At 54.8% G+C, this 25795-nt stretch overlaps 1 protein-coding gene across 3 annotated transcripts in view; it reads right to left on the bottom strand.

Annotated features, from left to right (window-relative positions):
* DOT1L (DOT1-like histone H3K79 methyltransferase) overlaps positions 1-24286 on the bottom strand; it is a 46010-nt gene extending 21724 nt beyond the window's left edge. For all 3 annotated transcript variants that reach the window (XM_008585538.1, XM_008585541.1, XM_008585539.1), the window contains exons 1-9: positions 24247-24286; positions 20125-20199; positions 15728-15791; positions 14904-15132; positions 12422-12516; positions 12222-12284; positions 5231-5286; positions 2939-3018; positions 720-788 (exon numbers count right to left, since the gene is read on the bottom strand). In XM_008585538.1, coding sequence (XP_008583760.1) covers positions 720-788; positions 2939-3018; positions 5231-5286; positions 12222-12284; positions 12422-12516; positions 14904-15132; positions 15728-15791; positions 20125-20162 — 694 coding nt within the window. In that variant the 5' untranslated portion in view covers positions 20163-20199; positions 24247-24286. The remainder of the gene's footprint in view (positions 1-719; positions 789-2938; positions 3019-5230; positions 5287-12221; positions 12285-12421; positions 12517-14903; positions 15133-15727; positions 15792-20124; positions 20200-24246) is intronic.
* Between the last annotated feature and the right edge of the window lie 1509 nt (positions 24287-25795).

Here is a 25795-nt window from a genome sequence, read left to right as displayed (position 1 = left end):
TGTGACCAGGCCAGTGCTACTTCTGTCTGGCAGGCTGGGTCTGGGCCCCACAGCCTCCAGAGACACAGAGGCGTGTGGTGGGGGGGGGGGGGGGGAGTGTGGGTGTAAACAGCAGCTGATCTGCGACCCCCTAACCCAAAGGGGCTTGTCAGAGGAAAATGGCAGTGAGCCCAACTGCATGGGACTGAGAAGGACTTGGAAAATGATCTAGAAACAACTTAGACCATGCCTATAAGAACGGCCAGCACCTAGTAATCAAACATGTGCCTGGCACTTTCAGCCTGCAGGGGGCTCAAAGGGGGCCAGCGCCTTCCTGCTGTGGACTATCTACACGCCCAGGCCTTTTCCTGCCCACACAGGCCACGAGCCTGCACAGGCCACGAGGGGTGTTAATGCAAAGACACTCTGTCAGCAGCTCCCTCGGGTTCTCCACAATCTCCTCCCAAAATTGCAGGTCTCGTCCAGGGCGAATCTGTCCCCATAGGACACTGGTTGATGTCTGGGGACATATGTGGTTGTCACGACTGGGGGTGCTACTGGCACAGAGCGGGTGGAGGCCAGGGACACTGCTCAGCACCTGCACTGCCCAGGACGCCCCACCACAGAGAGTTACCTGGACCCACTGTCCCCAGTTCTGAGGGGGAGAAGCTCTACACTAATGAATATCAGATGCTTAAAATTATCTGTATTAACAACTCAGAAACATGAGAGTTTCTTACCACTCAAGTTTCTGCTGTTTATTCTGAAGTTTAGAGGTGCAAAAGGTTTTGAGGACACGATTCTGCCACCTGAAAAACAAAAACTGATTACTGCTGTTCATGGGGGACTCACTGTACACACACAAAATGAAAACGAAGCTCAGAGGAAGAAGAAAAAGTTACAAAAGAAGAAATGAGTGCACTGAAAACACAAAAATCAAGAGTCCTGTCCATCTGCCTACAAGTAAGAGCAAACTATATAATGCCTTCCATGTTCAAGCGTACCCTACAAATAACTTTCCTCTTAAACGTGTTCTCAAGTTCTCCCAAACTCCCCCTGGCATTGACCCTGACTCCAATCCCCAGGCAGCTCCACAGATGGCAGTGGCTCAGCCCTGGGCCATGGAAAACCCCATACAGCCACACAGGGAGGAAGATGCAGCCAGAAGAGGAGTCGGCTTGCGGCACCTCATTTAATGTTAGGGGAAGACAGAGGGGGCAGGCCAGTGTGTATACAGCTGCTTCTTAGGAAAACCCACGGACAAAGCAGGAGTTTGGCACGCCTCTGGAGGGGAGGGGAGGGTGCCCTATCTCCATGGACCTTGGTCTGCGAGCAAATGTTCTACATGCTCAGAGGTACAGTCTGAGAGGTACGAAGAGCAATGCCCCAAAGCCCACACAGACAGAAACAAAACTGAACTGTAGATTCAGGTCAGTAGCAGCCACACAGAGTGAGTCACTGCAGTGGCCACTACCCAAGGGCCACGCAGGGATGTGGGCTACAATGCTGGGGAGACAGCCATGGGCAGCAACCCTGGGGCAGCGGGGAAGTGAACTGTGGCAAGGGGCAGGGCCTCTCCTCAGGTGTGCCCATAGTGTGACCATAATGGAGGAGGCAGCCCTGAGGCCTCGGGAGAGGCCTGAGGATGGCTGAAGGGTGCAGCATAGCACCTGCAGATGATAGTTTTAAAATAACTCAGAGGCCGGCCTGTGGCTCACTCGGGAGAGTGTGGTGCTGATAATACCAAGGCCACAGGTTCGGATCCCATATAGGGATGGCCGGTTAGCTCACTTGGGAGAGCGTGGTGCTGACACCACCAAGTCAAGGGTTAAGATCCCCTTACCAGTCATCTTAAAAAAATAATAATAACAAAATAAAATAAAATAAAATACCTCAGGAACAATACGACCCCCCCCCCAACACACGCACACACACAGGGTTCAGCCACACAGGGATGCACACACCCCAGCCCCCCAGGACGCAGGGCATTGGTGCAGAAGGCAGTTGAGACCATCTGGGCCTGGCTGGCTTAGCCTTTCGACTCTCCCATCTACCCGTCGATTGGACAACAAAAATGGGGGAGCCCTGCCTCTTTCCCTCGCCTGGCCTTGGGGGTTAAGAACGGCACCCGGGGCTGGCTGACTAGCTTACATGGCTGGAGCATGGTGCTGGTAACACGGGCAGGAGGCAGAGTGGAAATGCCACCAGGAGCCAGGCCTCCCTGGGCTGGGAGCACCCTGACACTCTGCCTCAGGGCCGCCCTGGAACTGAGATAAGGAGCTGGACGTGGAAGCCACTCAGACTGGCACAAGAAGGAAGTGGTGCTTTCTGAGGGATGGCACTGAGAGATGGGGGCCGGTGCTCCTGCCGTCTCATATGAGGACTGGGGACTAGCTCGGGCACAGCTCTGACCCTGTCTGCATCCACAGGGCTTCACTGTCTGGGCCCTAGAGAGCCCAGGAGCTGCAGGTGGACTGTGTGCTGCTGGCCGCGGGCCCCGATGGCTGAACGCAGTTGCTGCAAGTCAACCTCACAGCCCACAGCCCTGGCCCAAACGTGCCACAGGTCCTCCTCGAGAGGGTGGTGGTGCTGGGGTCTGCACAGTCAGGGTGAGGCAGCTGGAAGACTGCAGCACTCAGCCCTCCACTGGAAGATTCGGATCCAGAAGGAGCGGGTTCTCCTGCTCCTGAAACAGAGCTGTGGTTTCACATCATCATCGAGCAGCATCCCACAGTTACATGGCAGACCTCCGGGAAGGGGGGCTCTGAGCTTCTGTGGAACTATTTAACATTCTCCCTCATTCTGCTCAGTAAGAAAACTTACCGAGGGCGTGTGAGCATCAAGAGCACAGCGACACGCCCAGGCCCGAGCTGCCTTCTGCATGACCCCACGTGGGGGTCTCTCTACAGACCACACTTCCTGTGACAGATCACAGGGCTGGGGAAGCGGAGCACGTTACCTTCCTTCATGTTTGCAAATCGCTCCTTCAGCTGGTGATCCACCTCAGGACCAAAGGCAAAGTTATTCACAAATATAACACTGCAAAATAATATTCTGGTTGAGTAAAACGAAGGTTCTGTTTCCACACGTGCACAGAATTCCAGAGCATACGCCAGCCCTGGCCGATGCCCCGCCCGTCCCGCCTCCTCTGCCTCCAGATGCAAACAGAAAGAGCTGCACCTGGGTCTCAGGGTCCCTACAATGCCTCTTTTCCACGTGACAGAAAACACTGAGCTGATTTCCACAGCCAGGGACCCATTATGAATCTCGATAGTTTTAAAATCAAGTAGTCTTGACATTCGCTAGCAGTGCGCATTAGGTGAAAAGAGAGAAGCCGAAAAGCCATGAACGAGGTGGGATTCTGAAGGCCTGGCAGGAGCAGAATGCCCAAGACAGACACAGAAAAGAAAACTAAAAGTATGTCCATCGGCCATAATCAGGGCATCCTTGGGTACTGTCTGACAGACACCATGACCAGGCTAGATAAACAGAGGACGCTCTCACAGGAACCCAGCATGGGGGGGAGTCCCAGGCCCACCATCCTCCTCTGGCCAGGGTCCCGGGGCTGCCCACTGTCCCCACTCAGGGACAGAGCTCAGAAGGCTGGATGTGAGAACGTTGGCTGCATCCAGGGGGCCGCAGCCGTCAGAGGAGGGGCAAGCCCCCAGGGACTGGTGTTACCAGGAAAGGACACTCCACAAGGCCCACCTCCAAAAGCCACACTCTGGCACATTCCAGACAAAAATAAGTAAAAAAACAAACCAAGGCGAGGTACAGGGCTGGCAGTCCCCAGACAACACCCAGAAGTGACACCCATGCCCAGGAAGCCAGGTGCACTCTGATTGTCACCACCAAAGCCCATTCTCTTTGGAGTGTATTCTGAAGCAAAGGCCGTGGGGAGCCCACATTGAGCTCTGGAGTCCGCCACAGGCCAGAAACTCCCGTGGCTTCTAACAGGGTTACAAGACTGAAACCACAAACTGGACGCTGCTGATGAGCCCTGGCAAGTGTCACAGGCCCACCCCCCGGAGGGTGCCTTGCTGTACCACCCCCACCCCCACCCCCACCCCCCGCTCCTAGCTCTACCTACCACCTGCAACAGGATCACTGACCCTGTTCAACAGGGACATCTGGGGGAATCCCATGACTCTCAAGAGAAGGACAGAGCACCTGGAGGTACCCGACTCAAATGAAAAATCCTCACAGGAAACCAAAAACAGAAACTCTGAAAGAAAAATCCCTATTTTCTCCCTCAACCCTGGGCTTCCAGTCTCCTAAACTGTAAGAAATAAATTCTGTTTCTTTATAAATTACCCACTTTCAGGTGTTCTGTCATAAGTGACAGAAACCAAACAAATACAGAACACCTAGAAGGAAAGTGGGGAAGAAAAGTTGGGAGATCCAGCTGTAGCTGAGGAGCCACTGCCGGTGAGCTGGCTGGCTCTGCCCAGGGAGGGCACTGTGGGTGCGGCACACTCCAGCACTGCCACACAAGGCCCGGAGGCCCCATGTTCCTGCTGCAGGCCCAGTAGGGTACTTCTGGAGCCAAGTCCTGCCAGCAACACCTGGCTTCCAAGGAGGTCACCAGCAGCATGCTCGGCAGCAATCAGCCCCCAGGACAAACAGGACACCGGGCGGGAGGGATTGAGACACAGCTTCAGGAGCTGGTGGACAGCAGGGCTGGGAGCATCTCGCGAGTGTATGGACAAGGCATCCCCTCCCTCCACTGGGCACAAGGAGCCCACTCCAGAAGGGGAGAAGGAAGAACTGGGCAGACCCAAGACCCAGCCCAGGGTGGGGGGAGGGAAGGAACGCCAGAAGAGGCTGGGCTAGGACGGCAACCGGGCCCTGCGTTCAGGACTGAGGCCACAAGGACGAGCACCTGGGCAGGCAGTGCAGACAGCTGCAGGGGCCTGACTCACTGTCCACAGGGTCTGGTCTGTGGGGTTGACAGGGGCTCTGGGGGTCCCCCACGTGGCAGCTGCACTTTGCAGGCCCCTTGGCCTGGCTTGCAGAACACCCGATGGGCTTTTGTGCTCTGGGAGGGAGACCCTGACATGAGCAGGAGGCACCCAGGGAGAGAAGGGAAGCTCCAACTCCTCCTACCCCAGCTTGACCTGACAGCAAGGCCACCCGATCGAAAAGTGCAACAGCCAGCAGGATAGCGACGGGCCGTCCCAGTCCCCAGCACACCCTCATGGGCAACAAAATGCCCAGCACCTGCCCCATGATCACCCACGTCCGGCCATACCTTGTGTTGGCGATCCGCTCTCTCCACTCTTCAGAGAGGAAATCGCCCCTTTCCAGCTGGAAGACAGAAAATGAGAAGAGACATTAATTCCTGCGCATCTCCCTTGGGGTCTGTGCCCATCCCCGCCCAGAGCCCTGTGAGAAAGGAAAGGTGAACTACGTTCAGGGTCGCTGACGGGGGGGGGCAGGCAAGAGAAGTTGGGGTGCTGCTAGCAATCAGTTTCGCCAGGAGGGGCGGCCGGAGGACTGAGCTGAGACCAGGAGATCCCCCAAGCAGGGTCTGACCACACGGCGTGGAGCCAGGATGGGCTGAGGGTGATAGCGTCCCATCTGAGGAGGACAGAGCTAGGAAGGAGGGGTGGAAAGTGGACACAGCCACACGAAGAACACGCTGGAAAGCCACGACGCTGTGTCCAAGCACTTTCTCACAAGAGCTTGAAAGTGAGGCATGTTCACCCCGGGGCCAGGGCCTGCCAGCAAGGGCGCCCCAGGCATAGACAACCCCACTGCAGAGTGCAGGATGTGCACAGGCCCCAGACAGGCTGCAGATACTACACATGGCCGGGAAGCCACCAAGGCCAACCTCATCCCTCCTCCACTGCCCACAGCAAAACGGCACGCAGAGAAGGGGAGGCCGCCTGCGGGGACACAGAAGCTCTGCGGACGTGCTTCCTAACCCAGTGCTGCCTCTCAGCCCAGGGGCCTGCGCTCACTCCTATCGGCCGACTAATGCCACTTTGCCTCCTTAAGGCCAAGGCCTGTCAAAGAGAAAACAATTCTTATTAGTTGTCCTAATTGCTCAAAGCTGTAACATTTAGAAAACCAAGAAATCTGGTTTTATAATTCTTCAAAAACACCACCACTTCCATTCCTAAGTACATGCTTGAGAGAAATGAACATACATCCACACAAGAACCTATAGGCCAATGTCTGCAGCAGGCAGCACAACTCACACCACACAAAATGTGGAAGCAGCCCAAATGTCCACTGACGGATGAACAGACACAGCGCGGTCCATCCACACACTGGAACATCACTCAGCCATGAACAGGAACGAAGCTCTGACACACGCTACCTTTACAGCTTATAAAAGATGTGATCTGCATCATTTGACCCTCGTGAGAGAAAGAGCCCCCTGCCCCGCGGTGCCCATGGGGTGACCGCCTCCTCTGGGTCTGCCTGGGACTTAACAGGATTTAGCATGAAAGTCCCAAGTCTTGGAGAACAGAGTCGGCCCCATGGCCCGAGGCTGCATCCTTAAAATGGCAGCTGTAAGGCCCACCCTGGTTGGCTTTGGGAACCTGGGCTTCGAGGGCCCCACCCTCTCTGGCAAGAGGGGTTCCTGGGCCTACACTGTCCATGCAAACAGTATGGTTTAAGCTCAACCTTGCCTTCCTTCTGGACTCTGGACTCTCACACCTGCCAGGCAGGCAGGGGGGCTGCGTGACCCACCCCCAAGAAACCCCCAAGAGGGGCTGGGTCTCTGTGCGCTTCCCTGGGACAACACCTCACATGTGTCACCACAGCCAGTTGCTGAGGAGGAAGCGCATCCTGCGCAATTCCCCTGGGGGAGGATTCTGGAAGACACCGTCTGGACTACCCGCCAGTCCACCTCATGTGCCTTTTCCCTGAGCCAACCCTGCTCTGCATCCTTTTGCCGAAATAAGCCACAGCCAGGTGGACAACCTGTGCTGAGTCCCAGGAGCCCTCCCAGTAGAACTCAGTGCCTGGGGTGGTTCTGGGACCCCAACACAGGTGCCTCAGGCTCTTCCTTATGTGGCCTCTCTCCCCTTCAAAGACCACCTGTCCAGTTGGAACCCTAACCCTCCAGGCCACGCTGTTTCAAACCATGGCACCACCACTGGTCTGTGGCCTCACACATGAGCTCTGTTCCTCCCGCAGGCCCTGCCCAGCTCTGTCCTGCATAGGCAGAGCATGACTACCTGGGCACAGCGACCTGGCTGAATCGTGTCTGAATCGCGGGCCAAGTGTGCTTGAGCTGATGGCATCTGGAAAGATGCGCGCATATTCCAGGCCCCACAGCGGGACCTTGGGAAAGCCAGAGGGCAGGCAGGGAGGACACCACCCCACACAGCCCTGAGAGTGCGCATGTCCTCCACACAGAGGCCACAGCCAGCAGGAGAGAGAAGGACCAACTCAAGCAGAGAAGCGAACCCCGTGCCATTAGGGAAGCCCACCCTCCATGAAGCACCCAACAGAGAAGGCTGGAAACACCCCAGAGAATGGGCGAGAACATTCACCACCCAGCAGCCATGCTGCGGATCTCTGTGGCTCTGTCATTCTGCCCGCGTGACCTCAGCCAGGCCATGGTGAACTCAACCCAGAGCAAGGCCAGTTCAAGATCTGTCAGCGCCTCCAAACACAGCACAGCCCCTGCGCAGAGTACCAGAAAGTGCCCTGCAGAGGGAGGTCCACAGCGGCCTGGGGCCTCCCTTACACAGCCACCCCAGGTGCTGGAGGAAACACTCTGGAGTCAAGAGACCTGCTGTGTACCAGGCCCATCACTAGGCGCCAACAGCACAGAGGAGAGCCTGGACTGATTTCTGACCAAAGCTGGCTCCAGGGCCCCTACAGAACAGACGGGGACACACGGGCAGAAGCCAAGGGAGCAGGAGTGGATGGGAGCTCTGACCGGGTGAGGGCTACGGGCTGGCAGCCCCGGCCTCCTAGGAGCTGACAGCTTGGACGGGGCCAGAGTCGGGAAGCACAGAGTCGGGAAGCACAGGGCCAGGCCGCCTGCAGCAGCACACTGAGCTATTTTTAGGCTCTGGCCGGCCTTCTCCCGCCTCACTCCCTGAGTAACGGAAGGAGCACTTGGAGCCTGCCAACCAGGCGCCGCGTCAAAACCACAGAAAGCTGCTCGGAGAATTTTTCAAATATCAGGACACAGGCTCCCGCCACAACTGGGCATTAAAGCAGTCGGGACAAAGACTCTCACTGCACCCTTCTGCAGAGCGGCTGGCTATTAAATGGGACGCTCAAGAGCGGATGCTGGAGGCACAGCTGGCACAGATGCTTGTGTGCTCATTTCTGACACCCGTCACCAAGGCCATGAAGAATGGTGTCTCTTTCTCTGAATATGAAAACAGCTCCACGCAAGCAGTGCCTCTGGGACCCCAAATCCCACCAGGATGGCACTGAGCCCCAGGAGGAGAAGGTGAGGAAGGACCAGCCCCGGGACACCCCCTCTAGCCTTCCCCCAACTCCACCTCCTCCCCTGGCCGTGAGGACCAGCCAGGAGCTCATACTGCATCGGGATAAACCACCGAAGGTCACGCACAGACCAGTCTGGGCTGTTTCTGGGAATCGTGACAAGGACAACTCTTACTCTATGTGCTTGGAACTGCTTGGATCTCCCACCAGGAACATGACACATTTTTCCTTTCTTTTGGAGGCTGACTGGTACATTCTCTAAATCTAATAGCATGCATTTTAGGAGATTGCAAAGCCTTAGGAAAAGGGTGACCCACGGGGGAACTTTCAGCTGGAGTGCGAGCAGATACCATCCCCGGGCAGGAAGGTGTCCTGGAAACAAAAAACAAATGAAAACCAACTGGGCTTAGTACCTGGTCAGCCTGAACAACAGACGCCAAAGAACCTCAGACACAGGAGGGACAAGAGAGATCAAAAGAGCCAACCCCAGCTTTGCTGAGGGGAAAGGGTTCCAAAAGAGGCTTTCACTGAGAAAAAGGGCAAGAGAGCGGGGCCCGCGGCCCTGGATGTGCAAGTTCTGGGGCAATGGAAATGGAGCAGAGCAGAGGTGAGCGTCCCAGCTCACTGGAGGAAACCAGCACTGCCCGAACCAAACCACACCAGGCCCCACAAAAAAGGAAAAGTGGAGACCAACATCACTCATGACACAGATGCAAAGGCTCCTCCACAAAACATCAGCAGACGGAACCCAACAATGCACAGGCAGAATCACAGGCCAGGAACATGGGGAAGGCCAGGTCCACAGTCATCATCCATCACGTCGAGAGGCCAAAGAATCAAATTACATGATCATATCGACAGATGCAGAGAAATCTAACCAAATACCCATTCATGATAAAAATGCTCAGCAAACTAGGAATAGAGGGAACTTCCCCAACTTGATGAAGAACATCCAAAAAATACCCGTACCTAACGTCATACTTACCAGTGAGAAATTCGAACAGCACAATCAAGGCCCCCCTCATCCCTACCAACCAATGTCACACTGAAGTCCTAGCTCATGCAACAAGACCAGAAAACAAAACAAAACAAAAACTGTCTTTGTCTATAGGTGACAAGATTGCCTACGTAGAAAACCCAGAAGAATGGACAAAAAAACTCCTGGAACTAACGTCATAGCAAGGTGTGAGGACATGAGGTTAACATACGAATGTCAACCACGTTGTTCCTGAGCGCTGACAGCATCAGCCACCGGCGATGACACACAGCAGCAGGAGCCCTCGCTCACGGCTGCGGGGAGCGCAGAATGGAACAGACGTGTTGGAAAATGGTTTGGCGGTTGTTGGGCATAACTTTGCGCGCATGCGCCCTGACGCGCACGGGCGCCATTTCATGCGCTCCGCGGCCACCATTTCACTAGCGCTCAACGGCACGTAGCTGCCAGCCTCGCCCTTCCGGGTCCCAGTGATTCAGCAACTTTAGTTCCGTATTCGCGTAAAGCCTCCCCACCACCTCACCCTATCCTTTTAAGCCCTTCTTATTGGCTCTTTGCTTGATCTCTCATATCAAACCCCGCCCTGCCCTTTTTCCCTATATTAGCTGTGCTGCCCTGCAAATAAACGGAGTTCCGGCTTTGACCACTCTCCTGGCTCGGTGGTGTTCTTTCTGGGCCCCCGGGGAGGCAGGTCCTGGGGGGGAAGGGCCGTACCAGCGACACTCATCATCCCGCTCAGCCCCACAAGGGACCCCCGGCTGGACCGGGGTCTCTTCCCGCTCGGTTTTGTCGGCCTCTGGCTCAGGGAGGCCCGACAGGCGGTTTCTTACAAAACTAAACATGCTCTCACCATGAGACCCAGCAATCAGGTTTCTCGGTATTTACCCACGGGAGCTGCACAATGATGTGCGCAAGGATGGTTAGAGCCACTTTATTCACAACTTCCAAATCTGGAAGCAACCAAGATGTCCTGCAACTGGTCAATGGATGAATGAATCATGGTGCACTCAGACAAGAGTATTATGCCGTGATGAGAAGAAACGAGGTCTCCAGCCAGGAAAAGATAATGAGCAAGCTTAAACGCATGTTACTAACTAAAAGAAGGCAATCTGGAAAGGCTACACACTGTGTGATTGCCACTACAGGACCTTCTAGAAAAGGCAGGTCTATGGAGACAGTAAGAGATCAGTGGTTGCCAGGGGATGGGATGGGGGATAAAAAGGATGGGCACAGGGGATTTTAGGGCACTGAAACTACCGTGTGATACTGACGGTGGACACATGTCCAAACCCACAGAACAGATATCACCAAGAGTGAACCCTGACATAAACTACAGACTTTAGTTAGTGTAACTTATGACTACTGGTTCAATAACTGTAGAAAAGTCTGAAGGGAGGGGACAGCAATAGGGTGGGCAGCACCTGGGGATGAGCCGAGAGCCCATCTGCCCACTGTCCTTCTGGACAGCGAGAGCCAAGTTACCATGGGACTCTTGACGGTTTGGTTTTGCTGCCACTACAAACAGGGCTGAAGGGTCCATTCTTGACTGGGTCATTGCTGACAGCTAGGATTAGTATCAGTCCTGGTAGGCTCGGCGACTGAACAGTTTACTGATCCCTGGTGCCTTCACCTGCCCGTGGCAGGAACCTGGATCCAGCATTTCCAACAGTTGTCAGGACAGCGATGGCCACACAGGGGCCAGCCTCTCCCCTCCCTGCCGTGGGGTGAGTCCCACTCTACACTCAGGTTCTGTCCCAGTCCCCCCATGCCCCGATCAATTCTCCAACCTACAATCACACACGCGGCTGCAACTCAACAGTCAGCACCCCATGGGAGACATGTCTGAGCTGGTCACCATGACAGGGAGAAGGGGGTGGTTCTGGGAAACCTCCTGGAGGCAGCAGCAATAGGACTGGCCGCTGGAACTAGGTGGAACCCATGCTGGTCTGGCCTCCACCACCGTGCGTGTGGCTGTAACACTCAAGGTCGGGAGAAGGGAGCAGCACAGTCCAGAACACAGCAATGTCTGTGCAAGGAAAGCACATATCTACAATGCCACCCCCACAGCATTGCCTTTGTGGTCTGCCAGCTCACGTGTGTGTGGCAGGCACGCAGAGCTCCAGATAATTTACGAGAATTTAGTACAAAGCAGGAATCAATAGCGGACAAAGGAATTCTCTACTCCTGGAAGCTCTGTCCACATAGTTAACATACCCAAACCATGAAGACGACCTTTGCTTCCTACAAAGCAACACCTTCCCACCCACGTCTGTCCCCACAGCCACTCCGCCGGCCACAGGTAAGAGGAAGATGTGCAGCAACATGCACACAGCCATATACATGTGCAGTCTCACGGCTCACTGAGGAAAGAGCTTTCTCAGAGGGAGCCCCAAGTGCTCCTGACACTACCAGGAAACAAAAGGGCCCACCCCACGCCTGCCACCTTGTCAACGAAGAGTGTGTAGCACAGGAACTGCGGCCCTGCGAGAGGAGGATGGGACAGGGAGCAGTGGGGGACTTCCAAACAATGACAGGGCTGCCCCAGGACACCATGAGGCCAGCACCCAGGTGGCCTCTGCACCCACCGGCCGTGTGTCCCTGCACATTGCGTGAGGGCAAAGGGCTCACACTGGAGTGGATGGGAAGGGAGAGGCCGACAGAGGCTCCCATGCGCAGGTGGCCCCCATGAGCTCCAGAAGGGAATCCACAGGGAGACAGTCATTCGACTGTGGCCAGAAAGGAGAGGGGACCAGAGAAGAGGACGGAATCAGAGAGGGCGTGAGCAGGCGACGGAAGCCGCAGGGCACGGAGCGAGGGCACTCACTGTGTATTCTGCATGCTTTTTTCCATACCATTTCATCCACTTCCTGAACTCTCGGTCCATGGTCTGGAAGGGAAGAATCAAACAGCCCGTTACGAACACGGGAAGCCAGGACAGACAGGAGGGGCCCTCTCTGAGCATGTCCCACCTCAGACGCATGCACGTGCCACACACACGTGCACCAGCCCCCCAGCACCACTCACCTCCGCGTACTTGGCTGGGATGTCCGCTTTCTCAACGCCATAGTGATGTTTGCAGTTGGTGGCCGCGGCAACCTGGAGCACAACCTGGCCCACACCTTCAATCAGAGAGAGACACATCAGATGCCAGATCCATACCCAGAAGCAGCTCAGATCACCCGGGGACACCACCCAGGGAGGCCCACCCCAGAGCGGAGGACAAGGGCCACTCTGAAGTCAATAGGCAGAGGCCAGTAGTCTGCACAAAGACATGCCATGTTCTATGAGGTCGTTTAGGACACCTCCAACAAGCTAGACTCAAGCAGAGCCCCACGAGGAGACAGCCAACACATCTCCTCACCCATGACGCCACTCCGTGGCCCCCACAACTGGAATCCATCCCTAGTCACGGGCCTACGTGGAGTTAACTGTTCACACACAGATGTGACTTCGTGAGACTCAGCAGTGCCTGGAAAGGCTCCGATCCACCCCAAATTACCCCCAGGTTACTAGTGCAGTGCAGAGACACACAGTGGTGCAGCTGATCAAATATGAATGTGCCTCAAGAAAGCTCATCCACGTGACTGGATGGGGCCTGAGCTGGGACTGTAGAGGCAGCAGGGACAATCCCACAGGATGGACTGGGGGTTTTAAACCACAGTTGTTTCACAGCATCAACAAACAGCCCGTTGAGCAAGCCCGTCAGCCCAGGGCCTGGGCAAAGCAAACCACAGGCACCGTCAGAGCACGGTCAGGGTAGAGGCAGCATGAACACCAGGGGCTTTCAGAGCCAACTCTCCTGTGTCCAGTCAATTCTGCACATCCAGGAATGTGCCTCAGCTGCCCGACTTTCCATGTTGAACACACACTATTTAGGGACATGTAGGTGAAGGTGGCCAGAGCTGGGCATGACAACAACACCAGGACTTTATCTATAAAGGACAAGCCTTTCAGTAGATTCTGTGGTCTCAATGTGTGCGCCCTCCAGAATTCACATTGACACGTAACCCCCCACGCAACAGGATTTACTGGAGCCTTTGGGAGGTGATTAGGCCAAGAGATGGGATTAGCACCTTGTAACAGGAGTCGAGGGGACAAGCCTGGCCCCCCTGCCTCCCGCCTCTACCATGTGAAGAGGCATGTTCAAGGCACATCCTGGAAGCAGAGGCCAGACCCTCACTAGACACTGACCCTGTCACTCCTTCATCTTGGACTTCCAGTCCCAAGAACCACGGGAAATAAATTTCTGTTGCTTGTAAGTTACCCAGTCACAGGTATTTTGTTAACAGCAGGAGGAAAGGACTAAGATAGTAGACACAAAGAAATTACACAGCCTTAGGCTGGCCAGTGAGCACGGCTGGTCAGAGCACAGCTTTGTAACACCAAGGTCCAGGGTCTGGATCCCTGTTGCAACCAACTGCCCCCCAAAAAATTAAAATAAAAAAACTACAGCCTTAAACAGCTGTGTAAAGATGATTAAGCTGGCTTTTGAACTGCAGTATATACATTCTTAACACATCTATGTACTCAAAAAGGGCTTAAACCAATCATGACGTCACCAAAGCAGTCATATCCGTCCGTCTGCGGTGGCTCTCCAGGTCATGTTTGAGGCAGGACGTTCCAGTCTGCGAGCACAAGGCTCGCATGTCACTATGAGAACAGCAAGGATATTCCAGGGGAGGGCTGTGCATGGCCTGACCCTTAGGCAGACAGTGATGCCACCAGCCCTGCTACCTCCATGGGGTGGTCCTATCAGGAGTTAATCCGCCCCAGCAGTGGTGCTGGAAACAGACAGAGCCCTGAACAGACACTCAAGGTCTCCCTGCCTCCAGGAGCCCTGCTTGGGTCCAGAGGATGTCCCACAAACATAGTCTGTAAGGCTGTGAGCGCGGGAAGGGGGTGAATGAATGCCAGTAGTGTAGTGGTGGCTGGTCCCTGAGGACTCACTGAGACTCAGGAGGGAGAGGAGTGTCGGGAACAAGTGGGGCCAGATAAGGGGGCCAGGAGACCTGGGGCTTTTCCTCTGGACAGGACAGGTCTGGCCTTGATTCTACAAGGACTGCCCAGGCCGTTGTGGGAAACACTTGCCACAGGGAGGGGCCGTGGGCACAGGTGGAGTGATAGGTCTGGGCAGGCCTGGTCAGCGAGTGGCAGGTCGAGGAAGGCTCCGGGCAGGGCCAGTAGGCCTTGCTTGCTCAGGGCCAGCCAAGAAGCAGGGAAGGAGGTCAGGCTTGGTTTGGGGCATGCGGGAGCCAAGCAGTTTCTTCCACCTCTGGGTGGAATCCTGGGTCTGAGGAAGGCCAGGGATGAATTTACAGCAGTGGCTGGGCTGAGGGGACAGGGACCCAGGTGAGGTGTTAATGGGAGCCTTGCCCATCCAGCTGCTGAAAGCTCTGGTGCTGAGGGCACAACTCCTCCACAGAGCTCTTCTGCACAGAAAGGCATGGCTACCGTGGGGTCCGGCCTGGAATAAACAAAGACTAGCGGCTCCTGCACCGACACTTACCACTGCCCAAGTCCACAAACAGATCATCCTCAGTCATCTTGATCTCATCAATCATCTGGGCCACCAGGTCAAAGGAGGTCTCCCCATACACCTCCGGGGAGAAGGGTTCGTAGTTGTTGAGCTTCTCTGGGTCTGTCACCGAGTGGTTGTACACCTGCTGCAGGATGTGCCGGAGCAGCCCGTTGGACGGCCGTGTGTTCAGCTTCATGGGCTGCGTGGTGCCCTTCCACTGGGGACACAGGCAGCGCCGCATGGTCACACAGACCACAGGCACCCTTGGCCCCAGTGCCCCCATGCTGGCCATTTTTCCCAATTTAAACAGAATTGTGTGCATGTGAGCATGCATGTGTGCTAGTGCACAGCTGGGAAAGGAGGGTGCAGGCAATGACTCTTTTGTGCCCGCTGTGTGCCACAGCCTGCTTAACTGTCCCCAACTTGGAATCACCAAACTGTCCCATGGGGCTGGCTGACCAGGGCCAAAGGGCCCGGAGGGGGGACACTGCACAGCGGGCTCAGGGCAGGGCATGGAGCAGCTGGTCTTCACACAGCTCCAGCAAGGCTGCTGACCACCCTCTTCTCCACCACGGACCACGGGTACAGGGACGTGCCACTGCCTGCCTCAGTGGTCCTCGGGGAGCCCAGCTGCCAAGGACATATCCCACCCAGGCCAGGTTGGCCATCCCCACCCCACACTGCACATTTGGACCCCTTGGAGGGCTCTAAAGGGGTCCCCAGCACTGCTGAGACCCACCCAGGGAGGTGAAATGAGACCCGAGTGTGCCCCGAACAAGGAGCCAGGCCTGCGGGGAGGGGAGCCCACCTACCAGCTGGTGGATGCTGTCGATGGCCCGGTTGTACTTGTCACAGAGCCTCTGCATGCTTTCGAAGCTGGAAAAGGCAAGGGAAAGGCAAGGGAAAGGCACGTTCGGGACCTCCTGGACACAGGACGGGAGAGCACACGGACAAGGGCAAATGGGCACAGCTGCATTCCCACGGCCAGCAGTGGCCCATGCAAAAGGGCCTTGATTTCCTTCCTGGTGAGGGAACCCCGGGGCCAATGCAAACGCATGGTCAACAAGGCTTGGCCAAGAGTTTCGGGCTGAGGAAGTCCTCTGCTACAGGACTACATGCACTTCATGGGCAGGCGGGACAGGTCGAGGCCCACAGATCAAACCCAAGGTCAAGGTGTGCCCAGCAAGTGTCTGTTGAGAAAAAGGGCTTCCCCAGCAACTCATGAGAAAACGCCCTCCCTCCACCCAGCTAAATGTGGACAGAAACCCACCTTGGGCCCCCTGCAGTGGGCCTTAAAGGGTCTCACTTTCCCTGGCTGGGGAGAGCCACCACAGCCCCCATCAGCCCTAACTCAGCCAGGCAGGAGAGCAGCCAGGGCTCTGAGGGCCACCAAGCACATGCACCCCAGCGGCAGGCAGACTCTGAATAGGGGACTCTGCTTCTGGCAGGACAGGCGGGACAGGTGGGACAGGCCTCCATTGACAGCCCAGCTCTGCAGAGGGGAGAGCGTATCCCCTTTTTACAGTAGCATGGCTTCAGCCAACAAATACCATTTACAAAGCTTCTGATGTGTTCAAAGATATGAGCAGTGTGTGTGAGACACATAAGGAGAAAGTCTCCAGGAGTTTTTAAATGAGACTAGATTCTCCCAGACAGTTTTTATTTGGGTGTTACTCTTCAGCCCCTAACCACACCAACATGGAGTTCTAATACAGCTGACCCTCAAACAATGCACAGGTTAGGGCCAACCCCCCAAGCAGTCGAAAACCCATGTATAACTTCTGACTCCCCAAAACCTAACTGCTAATACTCTACTGTTGACCAGAACCTTTACTTGTAACGTAAAGGCAATGAACACCTGTTCTGTATGTTATTATACACTGTCCTCCTACAGTGAAGTAAGCTAGAGAAAAGAAAATGAAATTAAGAAAGTTATCATGGGGTTGGCCGCTCAGCTCAGTTGGGTAGAGCATGGTGTTATAACACCAAGGTCAAGGGTTCAGATCCCCGTATGGAACAGCTGCCAAAAAGAAAAAGAAGAAAAAAAAGATGCGCAATGTAGGTGTTGCTGCCCACACACTCGAAGCTGTGCTGTTCACGGGTCAAGGCTGTCTGTATTTCTACCCCCAGCAGCCCTGGGAGTGGAGGCTGGGTGAGCCACTCCCACCGCTCTCCCAGAGGACCCCACGATGTGCAGCCTCGACAGCAGGAGGCGCTGTTGCTGGTCTGCAGAGGCAGGATTTCCCACCTCACTTGTACCCAGCAGGGAAGTGTCCAGCTGGGCAGCTCGGGCCACAGGACAAGGACTGACCGTGCTGGCCAGCCATACTGGCCTCAGAAGAGCTGCAGGGGTGGCGGGGGCAGGCCTCTCTCACTGCTCTCTCTACCCTGGTCTGGCCAGCCTCTACCTGGAATGTCACTCCTCTCGTTAGGCTGCTAAACACCCTTCAACAAAACAGGACAATAATGTCTGTTCCACCTACGTAACAAGGTTTCCAGGGTGCAGGAAAAAAATCAAAGGAGGAATAATCTGCGATGTCCAAGTGGTTCTCACCTGGGGGTGATTCTGTACCCTGGGGACATTTGGTGATGCTCCTGACATGGAGCAAGCGCAGGCCAGGGACACCTGGCTCAGCACCTGCAGTGCCCCAAATGTCCAAAGTGCTGAGGCTGAGGAGCCACCACCTGTGCGAGGGACGGTGGCTCAGGGGCTTTTCTATACCACCTACACATGCATGTAGGCGGTTTCCTCCCCAAGGCGGGGGACACCAGGAGCCTAGAAGAGGCTCCAAGATGCCGGCTGAATAATCGGACCTTCCTCGCACAGGGACCCAAGGGGAGCCCGACACCCACAGTCCTACGCTCCCCCAGCACTGTCCCCGGCCCTGCCCTGAGCTAGCCAGGCGTCTGTTTTACATGAGGTCGTGTTTCCCTTTCTAACACAAGGAACAAAACCAAAACCAGGCCTCCACAGGACAGGCTCCCCGTTTCCTTGAAAAGCAGCTACGGTCGGAAGGCAAGAGAATTCAACCACAGCAAACAGGGGCACAGATGACAGGACACCGGCAGAGCCCCACCACCTTGAGGAGCTCTACCACACTGAGACAAGACATCCGGGAGCACAGAGGAGCCTGTCTGTTCTGCAGGGGCTCAGGACACATGGCCGAGGGGACCATGCAATACCCAGGGTGTTGCCGTGTCCTTCGCTGCGCTAGGTGCCAATAGGGTTAGGCAACGCCCTCTCACTGTCTGTGGTAGACACCCTCACTTGGGCCTGCCCCCCAGTGTGCAAGGTGGAAAGACAGACAAAACAACAGACCCAATCCTCAGGCTCTTACTTCCTCATGCAGTTGTCAGGGAGAACAGGAAAGGCACTGTTTCCATTTTTATTTTACATATTCTAACCTTTAAGTCTCACCATGACCTTGACAACCCACTCAAGGCCTCTGGACATGCCCTGCAAGAGGCATTTTCCTGAAGGACGTGCAAGTGTGGATGCTCAGAGGAACTGACATGCGGGGGCTGTCCTGAGCTCTGTCCCTCACAGAAGCCTGTCCTCAGGGTGACTACCAACCTGGCCCTGGTGCTGACCCCACTGGTCATCTCACTTTGCCAGCTGCTTGGGACGTGGAGAGAGAACAAGAATCTCCCACTGCATGCCTGACCCGGAGGTGGCCCTGATCCCCACTCCCCTCTCTTGCCTTTTATAAGCCCATCAAGGACAAAGGGCAAAGACCTCAAACACCGGCTGAGCCAAGCGTCATCCCCAAACCCTCACTGCTCACAGCCAGGCACCCAAACCATTGGCACACACCGAAGGAGCAGCTTAGCTGACCCTGCGGATGACACCAAAGGGGTTGCCTGATGCCCACGCCCCCACCCCGAGGAGCCGTGAGACTTGAATGTCTGGTCTTCATCCAGGTTCCTGACACAGAGCTCATAATGCCTCAGACTCTTCTGGGCAGTGGGAACAACACCTTGTCTAATGAGGCAACTTTTGGTGGCTCCTGGATGGGGGCTGCTCAGCACAAAGTCCAAGCCTGACCAAGAAGCTCAGAACCTTCACCCCTCCCCTCATCCTCAGGAGAGAGGAGAGGAGCTGGAGACCCAGTTAATAATCCATCGAGCCTGCGACTCCACACTCGGGACCCTCAAACCCACACCCTGGATACCTCCTTGTCTGGCTGCGCATCGGTTTCCTTTACACTAAACCAGAAAACATCAATGTTTCCCTAAGTCCTGCGAGCCGCCCTAGCCCATGACCAGGGCTGAGGAGGGTTGTGGAACCTCAGGGGTCAGACGGGTCTGGCCTGGAGCCTGCAGCACCAGGCCTGCACCCCTGGCCCTGTGTGAGCCAGCTGACCTCCAGACAAGGAGTGAACACGATTCGATGCTTTACTTGTTACACCGCCAGAGTGCTGACTACGGAATGGAGAAGCTCAGGGCCAGGGGAACAGGATCGGGGTGTTCACTGTGGCTGAAGATGCCGGACAGCGGACAAGGACATCCTTCCATATACAACAGTCAGATCAGGGAAAGCACACCTGTGCTGGATGGTCCTGTGAGGGCTTTGGGGTCTCTCTGGGCTTGCTTCTGTTGAGAGTGAGCTGCCTGCACTCCTGACAGCATAGCCCTAGAGGGGAGGCCTCCCAAGAGCTGAAACAAGCATGAGCCTGGAATATCTTCCCTCTTTCCCAAAGAAAAACAGAACCACTCCAGGCAGGCATTCCAGAGCCAGCCTTGCCCATCTCCACCCACAAGACTTTCCTCTGAGACCAAGGAGGTGCCGGAGGAAACCGCTAAAAGCAGGCACAGGGCTGGAGACACAGTCACTGATGAAACCCAGCTGAGATCTGAACAAAACTGGCCACCAAACCAGCGCGCGGCCGGCTCTCGAGCGGGAGCACTGGCGGCTGGCAGTGAGGCGCCTGCCATAAAAAGAGCCATTACTGCCTCGGGGTAACCTCACACACGCAGATTCAAGTTTCCGCAATGTGGAGTTTCCAATTATGTCCTCACCCTGGCAGCCTCTGCCAATGTTTGATAAACATTTCCTACCAAAATAACTTTATGGAGGCTGCGGCCAACTCTAAAAGGAAATTTCAGATCAGCTTGCACCATCTAAGAAGAAGTAATTATAGGCTGCATCCCCACAAAGCACTGAGCCCCTCTTTAGTGCAGAAAGCAGCCCGGGCAGAATGGCACTTACCTTTTGGTATCATAGTCAATTAAAACGTAATTCTCCATAGCGAGCTTGAGATCTGGGATTTCTTCACAGACCCATCTGCAATGGAAAAGCAGGGACAACAGTGACTGCTATTTATTTGTGCTCCACTTTTTATACTCAGTTTCTTAAACACTGTTCACTAAGGTGTAAAAACAATATCCCCATTACTCCGCTCAAAACGTGAGAGAGAACGGAGGTATTACTTCAAAATAAATGCTGTTAAGTTTATGGTGCTGTGAACTACACAGATTTTTTTTTTCTTTTCTTTTTTCTTTTTTTTTGTCCTTTTTGAGACTGGCCACACCGCGCTCAGCCAGTGAGCGCTGTGAGCGCACTGGTCATCCCTATATAGGATCCGAACCCGCGGCGGGAGCGCTACTGCGCTCCCAGCGCGGCACCCTCCCAAGTGCGCCACGGGCTCGGCCCAACTACACAGATTTCATGTGGCTTCAGGGTCAAACAATGTCAGTTCTCGGGAGATGAATAAATCCACATGTCACAGGGTCTAGGGAACCAATTGGCACCAATCAGAGCACAACTTCTCAACTAAAAAACAAAGAGAATTATTATTTGAAGAATTAACTAATTCTAAAACAAACAACAGAGCTTCAACAAACACACTACAAGGAAAAAACGAGACAGGAAAATACACCAACCAATCACAACTTCTAACCCTTACTCGATACTGATACAATCACGAAAAAATCAAGAAAGAGGAGTCATCGCCACAGACCTTACAGCTAAAAAGAGGACAATAAGGGACATTATGAAAAATGGCAGGCCAATACACTCAACAACTTAGATGAAATGAACAAATTCCCTGAAGGACACAAATCATCAAAACTGTCACAAGAAGAAACAGAACTTCTCAAGAGCTCTATGCCTTTTAAAGAACTTGGTCTCCTAATCGAATACCTTCCCACTAAGAAAACTCCAGGCCCTGGTGGCTTCACTGGTGAACTCAACCCAACACTGAAGACAACCTAACACTATTCCTACAAAAACCTTTTCAGGGCCGGCCCGGTGGCGCACTGCTACAGTGCGTCGCTTGGGAGCGCGGTGGCGCTCCCGCCGAGGGTTCGGATCCCACATACAGACCGGTTCCCGCTCACTGGCTGAGCGAGGTGCGGGTGCGACAGGGAGGGTTGTGATCCCGTTGCCGGTCCCGGTCTGGTATGGGTGCGACACTGAGGGTTGCAATCCATTGCTGGACACGAAAAAAGACAAAAAGGGGAAAAAACAAACAAAAAAAAAAAAAACCCCTTTTCATAGTTTAATGAGGCCAGCATTACCCTGCTACCAAACCAGAGAACACAAAAGGTTGTAAAGGTAAAGTTGTTACAAGAAAGGAAATCTGCAGACCCACGTCCCTTATGAACACAGACAGAAACATCCTTTAAAAATATTAGCAACTGGGTGGCGCACTGGACAGTGCGCCGCTTGGGAAGCGCAGTGGCGCTCCCGCCCGAGGGTTCGGATCCCACATACAGACCGGTTCCCGCTCACTGGCTGAGCGAGGCGCGGGAGCAACACCGAGGGTTGCAATCCCGTTGCCGGTATCCGGTCCGGTGCGGGGGCAACACTGAGGGTTGCGATCCATTGCCGGACATGGAAAAAGAAAAAAAATAATAATAATAAAAAAATTAGCAACTGGGGCCGGCCTGTGGCTCACTTGGGAGAGCGTGGTGCTGACAACACCAAGTCACGGGTTCGGATCCCTATATAGGAATGGCCGGTTAGCTCACTTGGGAGAGCGTGGTGCTGACAGATCCCCTTTCTGGTCATCTTTAAAAAAAAAAAAAAAAAAAAAAAAAAAAAGGTCCTTCTCCCCAACTGAACTGCAGACTCAAAGGAATACCTATAAAAGTCCAGTAGGCTGTTTTAACAAAAGAGAAGTTGAAAAAGGTCGAAAACCTAGAACAGCCAAAGTCACCTTTATTTTTTATTTTTTTGGCGGCTGGCCGCCACAGAGATCTCAACTCTTGGCTCCTGTTACAAGGCAGCACTCTAACCAAGCTAACCGGCCAGCCCAAAGTTGTCTTTAAAAAAGAGCCACATGCTGGAAGACCTACACCACCTGGTTCTGAAACACCAGTCGTGTAAAGAATGACAGTGTTTGCTGTGTGGCAAGAACACCACAGACACTCCTGGAGCAAGTGAAAACGACAGAGGCCTGTGGAGTCCAACTCTGAGGAAGCTGCTTCGGTGCTGGTGATGCAGAGGGAGGAAACGGAGTCTCAGGACAGGAGATGTCAGTTTCGGAGGGCCTGCCCACACACTCAGAGGCCCAGGTATTCCACCCTGGACTCCCACTACCTCAGGACAAGCTATCGATCTTCTCCCCAGAAATAAGCCCCCGTTCACACAGGCGCACATGCCCAACTCCTCAGGAGGAGCATGTGGAGCCCAGCTCAGATCTTGCTGAGAACCCCCCTGGGGTCGCCTCCAATTCCACACCCCACCCTGGCTCCTTCCCAGCAGGAACAGGTACATCCCCCCTGCTGACCTGAGCCCCCAAGTGTAACACTAGAGCGTGGTCAGAGGGAACCTCACGCTTTGTGTGCTGAGACCCTGACCCAGAGGAGCTGTCCTCAGGTGCTGCTGGCAGAAGAGGACCTCGTCTGCTATCTTCTCATGCTTTGCCAGTGCTCAGAGGGTCTAACAGAGACTGCCCTGCACTCTCACCAGCAACTGGAGGGCACCCCCCCCATCCATAAAAGGCACGAGACCAAACCAGGGAAAGAGACACACCCAGTTCAGTGCATGGGCCATGTGCCCGGCAGGTAGAGAGCCAGGGCAGGTTACATCCAGAGGGCATCCACACTCACGGTTGTCCCAAGAAACGGAGACACTGACAACCTTGAGTGCAAACATACCAACTGGCAAGGGTGAGCTGCAGCCCAGAGAGTGACAGACACCCAGCGGGCAGCATAAGAAGCAAGGGCGGCCTGGCCCTGAACACTGGGCGGTGGTCCAAGCGCCCACCTCCTGGTACCGCCTGTGTGCCCAGCAATGTTCCTGGCCCCTCACTGTCCAGGTGAGAAACTGAGGCAGAGGAAGGTTCACAGGAGCATATGTCGGGGGCTGGAACCCAAGCTGCCTGATCCAGAGCCCTCCCTCTCAACTCCAATACTCCCCTAGCTCACCGGCAGTCTTCTTTAAAAACAAATTCAAAAATCAAACTGAGCCAACAAATTCTCAACACCAACCCTGGGTCAGGCCCACCCTGCATGAGTACACAAATCACTTCATTTGGTCCTCAAAACAGCCTTGCAAGCGAGGTACTGCTTAGCCCCAGAGCAAACCAAAGGAGCTCAGGGAGCTGGGGTGCCCTGTGCAGTGGCCCAGCTGACAGGGAGCAGGACAGGACGCACCGCCTGGCCGTGCATGCACGGGGGTGGCTACACATTAAGGGTGTGGAGAAACAACACCTCTGGCCACGGGATATCCAGAACAAAGAGCAGCACTCCTCGGCCTCCCAGTGGGCAGCAGCATGGCTACAGCCCTGTCAAAGTCCAGGATGGAGAGAAAGCCCCCTAGACTCAGGACAGAGGCCGGCCTTCTCCTGTTGCCATCCCAGTCACCTGCCTAATGCTTCTCGGCACGCTCACATGATGCGCACGCAGAAAGTTGTCGAGGGACATGTTAGGTGCAGGTCAGCCCGCAGGGGCTGGCACGAGTTAGCACAAAATGCAAGGGGTGGAGACTGATGCAGAGAGGAAAGCACGGGATGAGGCCCCCCAGCTCAGGAATGCCCACTGTACAGCAAGCCAAAGCTCAAAGAAGCCACCCGCCCCGCCAGGCCATGCTGCGAGAGCGAGCACCTCGTCAACCCTGGACCAGCACTGCGATCCGTAGAGCAATGTCTCTGGGAGATGCTGACGTAAGGAATGGACCATCAAGGGAACATGCAAGCTGGAAAGCCCCAGGAGACAGGCTGACTTCATGCCAGAGTTCTGAGCGCCCCGTCTCCAAATGTCCCCCTGCAAGACCTCCCAAGTGCCAGAGCACAGGTCTGTGCACGCCAGGCCTGGCTCATGGCTCTGCAGACACCCCCCCACCCCTGCACCCCGGCTGCCACACCAGCCGTTGCCTGGGACTCACCGGATAGTCTCAATGATTTCATGAGCAGCATCATGGTGTTTGTCCTGAAACAGAAAGGGACAGAGTTTTAGAGCCGCTGAGCCATCCACCCACGTGTGATTGTGGAGCTGGTGATCTCGGGTAACCACTTCCCACTCTTTCCACCTTTCAACTGATGCAGCTCCCAAGCCCTCCACATGGGCAGGGACCACCAGACACACCCCCATTTGGGGCTCTGGGAGCTTTCCTGGACCACGCAGGAAACGTTGACTTTGCTGAGGACTCTTCCCGGCAGACTCTCCCCCACCAGGCAGCAGGGACAAGGCCTGGCATGGAGTCCACGCACCTCACCCCCATGCCAGTTCAACACCCCACAGGGATCCGCAAACTCCTCTGACCGAACCCCCAGCGGTTAGAAACAGACCAAACCCATGCCCGCCTCCATGCACACCACGGCCATGTGCTACAATGCTGACAGAGAAGACACACACACAAAGAAATGAAAAGGATGAGGAGGCAAGGGGCAGAGACCCCCAGTGCTCCTGCCCCTCAACGGGCAGTGCTGCGGGGCCAGGAGCACATCCCCAGTCTGGAAACAATGCCCGCTCCTCCTCCTGCCCACGGGGCTCCTGTCCTGTGCTCACCACGCCTCCATCCAAAAACCACAACAAACTACATTTCCCCAACTGCTGATGGTAGTGGACACGCCCTGAATAAAAGCCACACCCACTCCACCAAGAGGAGCATGGCCCCCCCACACGCACAGACAGACACACACACACACACACACACCACACTGACACATGCTACACGGTGGATGGACACTGAAAACATCATGCCAGGGTTGGCTGGTTAGCTCAGCCTTGGAACACCAAGGTCACAGGTTCAAATCCCCGTACTAGCCAGCCACCAAAAAAAGATAAAAGACAATTTCACACTCAGTGACAGACGCCAGACACAAAAGGCCACACGGTGTGTGACTCCACTTACATGAAATGTCCAGAACAGGCCAATCCACAGAGACAAAAATAGATCCGTGGTTGGCAGGGGCTGGGGGAGGGGATGAGGAGTGATGGCTGATGGGGACAGGGCTTCCTTTTGGGGCGATGAGAATGTTTTAAAACGCTGTGGTGATGGTTGCACAACTCTGAATATACTACAAGCCAGTGAATAGCACACTTTATTTTTATTTTGCTTTTTTGGTGGTTGCACGGGGAGAACTGCACACTTTAAATGGGTGAATTACCAATCCCTGCACTGGCCAGGCCCAAAAAGAAAAACAAAAAAAGGGCTAGCTGGTTAGCTTGCTTGATAGAGTGTGGAGCTGCTAACACCAAGGTCAAGGGTTTGGATCCCCATACCCCAGCCTCCAACAACAATAGATAATATCAGTGGGTGAACTAGGCTGGCCTGTTAGCTCAGGTGGTTAGAATGGGCTGTTATAACACCAAGGTCCAGGGTTCAGATACCCAAACTGACCAGCCCCCCAAAAAAGAAAGAAATAGATGAATTATATGGTTATGTGGATTATACCTCAAAGAAGCTACATTAACCCAAAACTCCATGGGAG

Source organism: Galeopterus variegatus, unplaced genomic scaffold (genome assembly GCF_000696425.1).
Source record: "Galeopterus variegatus unplaced genomic scaffold, G_variegatus-3.0.2 Scaffold3614, whole genome shotgun sequence".
In the NCBI taxonomy this organism is placed as follows: Eukaryota; Metazoa; Chordata; class Mammalia; order Dermoptera; family Cynocephalidae; genus Galeopterus; species Galeopterus variegatus.
Note: the sequence above shows the minus strand (reverse complement) of the source record. Positions and strands in the feature narration are given on the sequence as shown.